Below are 7408 nucleotides of genomic sequence, written 5' to 3'. Positions count from 1 at the left end.
GTACTGAGCTGTTTTAGGGAAGTAAATTGTGTTGATTTGTGACTATCTTGAAATTCACTTATCTCTGCATCAATTTAAGGAGACTATTTTTTCTGGATGCAACAGTTTGGTTGTCAGTGATTTTTCCCTCCTGCCTTTAAATGTTGTCCTATGTTCTCCTGGCTTTGGGATCATTGACAGGACACCTGGTAGTATTCTTATGCTTGGATCTTTTAATGTAGTTGACATTGTTCTTTAATAGATTTCAATATTGATTTTTGCTTTTCTTTTTTTTTTTTGACCCCTTATAGGAAAGGACCACAAGCTGGCTATTCATTGTTCCTGAAAGAGAAATTTAAAGAAGAGAAACAGAAAGAAATGGCTGATTCTCCAGTAAACGTGTCCCAGGTCAGTGGTCATGTCCACCTTTTTTCTAGAAATGTTATATTTTCAAGCATTACAAACCTTTAATTTTCTGCTTCTGATAATTTGTTTTTAACTTTATTATAAAACACGTTAGAATCAAACACTAAAAATAACCAGACCCAGTCTACACAACTGAATGAAATTTTATATGGTTACATTCCTCATTGGGAACAAAAACTCTAGAGACTCGTTTGATTTGATAGTTTCAATATTCAATATATTTTGATGAATTTATCCATCACCAAACCCCCAAGAAACCTGTGACAGAAGTAGAACTAAAAAAGCAGTTACTTTAATATTTTTTCATAACTGTGTTTCATTACCTGCATTCAGTTCTACTTCGTCCCCTCATATTTAACCTTTTATGATTTTTTTCTCCAAGTTCTACTGTGCTCACATGTGCATTGTTTCTTATTGGATAGATTCTGCATATGAGGGAAAATGTAGTTTCTTCTTCCTGACATTATATGACCTCACCTAATATTACACATTTTAAGCCCAGCAATTTTTCCGTAAATTATTATTACATTTTCCTCATTAGCTTAATTGTATTCCATTTTCCACTAACATGTATTTATTCCCTTTTGATCCCGACTGCTGCCTCCCTTCTCCTGTTTCACCCATCCCAAACTCCCTCTCCCAATGTCCCCTCTCCTTCTCTTCTGAGAGGGTGGAAGGCTCTCTGGGTTTCCCCCACCTTGATACATGAAGTCCCTGCAGGGCTAGATGCATCCTTCCCCACTGAGGCCAGGCAAAGCAGCTAAGTTAGGGGAATGGGATCCACAGGCAGGCAAAAGATTTTCAAACAGGTCCTGTGCCAGATGTTGGGGGACCTTCATCCAGATGCTGGTAGGATTGGCAGGATGGTGGTGGGGTAAGTCCAGCCCCTGTATGCTCTTTGGTTAGTGTTCAATCTCTGAGAGCCGCCAAGGGTCCAGGTTAGTTGACTTTGTTGGTCTTCCTATTAGTTCCTATCCGCTCCAGGTCCTCAGAACTTTCGCTAACTCTTCTGTAAGACCCCCAAGCTTCATTCAAGCTTCATTAGCTGTGAGTCTCTGCATGTTTAGCTGTGAGTCTGACTGAAACAATTCAGTCAGCTGCTAGGTGGAGACACAACCGTGTCTCCTGTCAGCAACATAACAGAGCATCATTAGTAGTGTCAGGGATTGGTGCTTACCCATGGAATGGGTCTCAAGTTGGGCCAGTAATTGGTTGACCATTCCCTCAGTCTCTGCTCCATGTTTGTCCCTGCATTTCTTATAGATAAGACAAATGTTTGGTTGAAAGTTTTGTGGGTGGGTTGGTGTCCTTATCCCTCCTCTGGGCGTCCTTGCTGGCTGTAAGAGGTGGCCTCTTCAGGTTCCATATTCTCACAGCTCTGCGTCTCAGCTGAGGTCACCTGCATTGACTTCTGGGAGCCTCCCCCATCCCATTATCTGGCTCATCCCAGAAATACTCCCCACCCCTCAAATCCAGACAGCTCCAGATTTCCATTTATTCTCCTGGCCTTCTATCCTGTATCTCCCACACCTGAAACTGAACCCCCAAATTTTCCTCTCTACTCTCTCTCCCAGCCAGTTCTCTCTCCCTACCTGCCTCTTATGTCTATTTTGTTCTTTCTTCTAAGTGAGATTCAAGCGTCCTTGTTTGTACATTTCTTGTTTAGCTTTTCCACATCCTTGCCAGCATAGGTGGTCACTTGAATTTTTGATCTTGTTCATTCTGGTGGGTGTAAAATATAATCCTAGGGTTATTTTCATTAGCATTTCCTTAATGACTAAGGATGTTGAACATTTCTTTAAGTGCTTCTTGGCCAGTTGAGATTCCTCTGTTGAGAATTGTCTGTTTAGCGTTGTACTCATTTTTAAATTCAGTATTTTGGGTTGTTGGTTTGTATTTGAGTTGTGCATATATTTTGTATATTAGTCCTCTGTCAGCTGTAGGGTTGGTAAAGATCCTTTCCCAATCTGTAGGCTGACATTTTTTCCTTTGGTAGTGTTTTTTGCCTTTTCAGTTTCATGAAGCTTTTCAATTCATGAGGTCCCTTTATTAATTTGTTGATTATAGTTTCTGAACCATTGATGTTCTGTTTAGGAAATTATCTTCTGAAACAATAAATTCAATGAATTCAGGCTATTTCCCACTTTCTTTCCTATTAGATTTAGGGTATCCAGTTTTATGTTGAGGTCTTTGGTCTACTTGGACTTGAGTGTTTTGCAGGGTGATAAACATGGATCTATTTGCATTCTTCTACATACAGACATTCAGTTAAAGCAGTTGTCTTATTACATCTAGAAGATACCTTTTTTCCCATTGTGTGGTCAAAAGTAAAGTGTCCATAAATACGGTGTTGGTTTATTTCTGGGCCTCTGATTTGATTCTATTGACCAACCTGTCTGCTTCTATACCAATACCATGTAGTTTTTATTACTGTTGCTCTGTAGTCCAGCTTTCAAGGTCTGTCAAAAACTCATGTTTGAAGTTTGATGGGAATTATATTGACTCTGTAGACTGCTTTTAGTAAAATGGCCATTTTTACTATTTTTTACCAATCCATGACCAAGAGAGATATTTGCATCGTCTAATATCACCTTGAATGTCTTACTTCAGAGACCTGAAGTTCTTGTCATATAGTTGCTTAGTTAGAGTTACACCAAGTGATTGTATATTATTTCTGGCTGTTGTGAAGGGTGTTGTTTCCCTGGTTTCTTTCTCAGCCCATTTATTTTTTTAATAATGGAGGGCTATTGATTTCTTTGAGTTAATTTTGTATCTAGCCACTTTCTTTAAGGTGTTTATCAGCTGTAGTTCTTCCATATAGTTTTTTGGGTCACTTATGTGTGACCAATCTTATCATATCTGACTGGGGATACTTTGACTTCTTCCTTTTCAATTTGCATCCCTTTGATCTCCTTTAGTTGTCTTATTGCTCTAGCTACAACTTAAGTACTATCTATATTGAAGAGACATGGAGAGAGTGGACAGCCTTGCCTTGCCCCTGATTTTAATGGAATTGATTTAATTTCTCTCCATTTAATTTGAGTTTTGCTATTGGCTTGCTGTATATTGTCTTTATTGTATTCATGGATGCGCCTCATATCTCTGATCTCTCCAATAATTTTAACGTGAAGGGGTGTTGGATTTTGTGAAAGGCCTTTTCTTCATCTAGTGACATAATCATGTGTTTCTTTTCTTTCAATATAATTATGTGGTCAGTTTTATTGATGGGTTTTCGTATAATAAACAATCCCTGAATCCCTAGGATGAAGTCTACTTGATCATGGTGGATGTTGTTTTTGATGTGTTTCTGGATTTGGTTTGCAGCTATTTATGTAGGGAATGTGAAAAATCCTTTATCCATGGTGTTCATACCGGAGTGAGACCTTACATATGCAAGGAATGTGACAGATCTTTTCGGGAGAGGTCAATTCTTAGTAAACATCAGAAAAGTCATACTGGAGAGACAATTTACAAATGTAGAGAATGTAACAAATCCTTTACCCCAGTGAGCATATCTTAGAACTCACTATCACAGAGTTCATACTCGAAACAGACGTCATGTATCTGTAAGGAATGTGCCAGATCTTTTGTTACATTCTCAACTCTTAGAACACACCAGAAAGAAATTCATACTGGAAAGAAACATTCCAAGGGTATGGAATATGAGAAATCCTTTACCCAGGACTCACATCAAAGAGTTCATACTGGAGAGAGACCTTACAGATGTACTGAATGTGACAAAGCTTTGACCAGATGCTCTCACCTTAGAGCACATCAGAAACTTCGTACTGGAGAGAAACATACTGTTCTAAATAGTGTAACATAGCATTTATCCAGTATACTCTCTGCTTATAAATCTCAAGATATTCATAGTGAAAACATAAGAATAAGAATCATATGAAAGCCTTTAATGAACTTTTAAATCTCCGAAAATATAAGACTCTAAGTTAAAACAATATTTTGCGAATTGAACTGTGTAAAAAGCTTCTCTCTCCGCTATCAATGTTAAAAAGGTTTATAAGGGATGTTTTCTTTGACTTGTAAAATAGTTGAATTTCACAGAACTTCATACATCCTTTTGGTTACCCCGGCCACTCTTCTTCCTTTCTTCCTGCCCCATCCCCAGTTTCATATTTAACACATGTTACTTTATGCCTAGTTCTTTCATATCACTTATGATACTGTCCTGTCATTATAATTTTTTTAGTTTGTTTGCAAAATGATAGGGGCCCATGTAGCTTCCTCGTAGACATATCCTTTGGGTTAACCACTCAGCAGCCCTTTCATCTCTCCAATGCATACTTGAAGCATTCTTTCCTAGTATTCACCCTCTAATTTCATACACCCATAATCTACTCTGTATCCTTTCTTCCTGAATCTCCCTCTATTGGTCCATTTCTAGCTTCCTAGCATCTGCATGCAGCCTTACTTCAACAAACAAAACAACAATGAGAGAAAGCGTGTGTGCTTTGACTGCTGGGGACTGGTTGGTACCAGTCACCATATTTTCCAGTTGCCTATATTTGCATCCAGATTTCACACTTTCATTTTTATTTACAACTGAATAATGTATCATGTTCTATAGATATGTATCACATTTTCATTTGCCTGTGTGTCAGTTGATGGATAACTGAGTTGATTGCAGGCCTAGACACTGTGAAGAAAGCAAGAAGATGATTGGCAAATGATCATTGGTAAGATAGAAACGCCTTAGATTTTATGCCCAAGATAGGTTACTATGTATCAGAATTCTCTGAGATTTAACTTTTTCATGTTGAAGGATGCTCTGTAGAAAAATAGGGTGTTAGAGGAAAGGGAAACTAACTGGATGCCTTAATGGCTGGGGAGTAAATGGGCCATGAACTGTCCAACCTATAGAGACTCTCCCAGTGCTCAGAAGTAGAAAACTTACTAGCTTCAGGGAGTCCAAGAAACTGACAAGATTCAGTAGAGCCTTCCTGCCTCAGTCATACATAATTGGCAAGGACTGCTGACAGGGGGAGACAAGATGAGCTTTACAGAAGATGCTCAGACCAGCCATGAGTCAGATACCAGTCAAGCTGCCTGGACCAGAGAATACAAGGCAAGCTCCTGGAGGAGGTATTGAGTGGCTTGAAAGACATACTTCCCAACTCAGGTGAGCTGCATGGAACTGCAGTGATCCTCGGGTTTCCATCTTTATTATCCATGACTCTCCACAAGTGGCAGCTGTCATTGAATCCTTTCTATTTCTATCAGAAGCCCCTCACCCACATTCTTGTAAGTCACCCTGATAAAACTCACTAGTTCACTGGGCTTTACAAATGACCCAGGGTTTAAAAACACTGTGTGCTCCTGTGAAGATTCACTATGTTTTCCCAGCATCCTCTCATGAGGACTCAATCTCTAATCTCAACTCCAGGGCCTCCAATGCCCTCCCTTTTCTGGCCTCTGTGAGGACGAGGGACATGTATCATACACAGACATAAATCCAGACAGCACAACCTAAAAAGAAACCACACTGGTTCATTAAGGTGGACTTTGTTGGTTCCCCAATATTGATTTATCATTGTTTCCTTATCTGTGATAAGTAGACGATTGTCCTTGTTTTCACAGGAATGTCACACATGGGTGCTGTAATTCGGGTCACATAGAAGTTTTCTTTCTTTAGTTATTCATTTATTTCATTGGGGGCATCTAGACTGAGTTCAAAAGTTGATTCTCTAGTTTTTAATATCATAGTAATGTGTGACCTCTCTCCACATTTATGGCAACATTACTTATCATTTATGTTCCTGATGATTGTAGCTAGGGTAGCATCGAAGTTGATCTTTATTTTCCTGAGCGGTCCCTAACTCTTGTTTGTTCAGTTTGGTTTTAGTGTGGCTTTGTTGTTGCTATGTGTTTATTTGTTTTGCTTTGCTTTACATTTTTCATTTTGAGCTTATTATATAATTAGAACATTTCTCCTCTTTCTTCCTGCCAAATCTTTGGAAATACTCTCCTGTTCTTTTTCAAATTCTTGACCACTTTTTAAAATTAGTTGTTATTGCATACATATATGTCTGTAGTGGACTTGTAGTAGGGTCATTGCATGTATGGTAAACATCAGAATGAATAGTTGTTTTCTAGCAGTGCTTAAATCTTGAATGATGCTTCTGGTATCATAAAAGCTATTCCTCAGGCAGGAGTTTGCTTTATTTTGAGACAGGATCTCTCAGTGTATTGCCACGTGTCTGGACTTTCTATGGTGTCCAGAGGGCTTTGAACTCACATTTCACCTTGCTTCTGCCTCCACAGAGCTTAGTTTGAAGGATTGCATGACCTCGCTCAAATAAACATAACTTTTTGTTATCATGTCTTTGTTTGGTGTATTACTTACTGTGTAACCTTGGCTGACCTGAAACTCAGTACACCAGGCTGGCCTTGAACTTACAGAGATCTACCTGACTCTGCCTCTTGAGTGTAGGGATTAAAGCAATGTGCCACCACTGATCATCTTGTAATGCTCTGACTGTTACCCAAGGTAAAGGCACAGCCTACTTGATAAAAATGAGTTAAAAAAATGGAGCTTATGTCTGCTAAAGACTTCTATACCCTATATTAAAGACTTCTATTACCCTAAATTAGAAGACTAATTGAAATATATGAGGTTCCAGTGCATATAACACAACAAATGTAAACAACATGAAATAAGTAATATGAACAGGACTTCAAGTAGGAATGTGACTTAAGCAATTATACAATGTAACCCTGAAAACAACTCCATGACCAGATTGACAGAAATGTATTACAACTTCTAAGAAAAAACAGCAAAGCTACATTTGATACATCTTGACACAAAAAAGCAAGACTTCCTGACTCCATTACCTGTCATTAAAGCAGATAATGAACTCAAAATGGTGATACATACCTTAAATCCTATCATTCCCAACATGGTGGTACATGCCTTAAATCCTAACATTCCAGAGGCAGAGTCGGCTGATCTCAGTGATTTCAAGCCCAGTATGTCTCAAAAAGCTGA

At 38.7% G+C, this 7408-nt stretch overlaps 1 protein-coding gene across 1 annotated transcript in view; it reads left to right on the top strand.

Moving 5' to 3' along the window:
• The first annotated feature begins 318 nt into the window (after positions 1-318).
• LOC114630101 (zinc finger protein 54-like) overlaps positions 319-7408 on the top strand; it is a 13721-nt gene continuing 6631 nt past the window's right edge. The window contains exon 1 of the mRNA XM_028778181.1: positions 319-387. Coding sequence (XP_028634014.1) covers positions 358-387 — 30 coding nt within the window. The 5' untranslated portion in view covers positions 319-357. The remainder of the gene's footprint in view (positions 388-7408) is intronic.

Source organism: Grammomys surdaster, unplaced genomic scaffold, assembly GCF_004785775.1.
Source record: "Grammomys surdaster isolate TR1022 unplaced genomic scaffold, NIH_TR_1.0 327, whole genome shotgun sequence".
Lineage (NCBI taxonomy): Eukaryota > Metazoa > Chordata > Mammalia > Rodentia > Muridae > Grammomys > Grammomys surdaster.
Note: the sequence above shows the minus strand (reverse complement) of the source record. Positions and strands in the feature narration are given on the sequence as shown.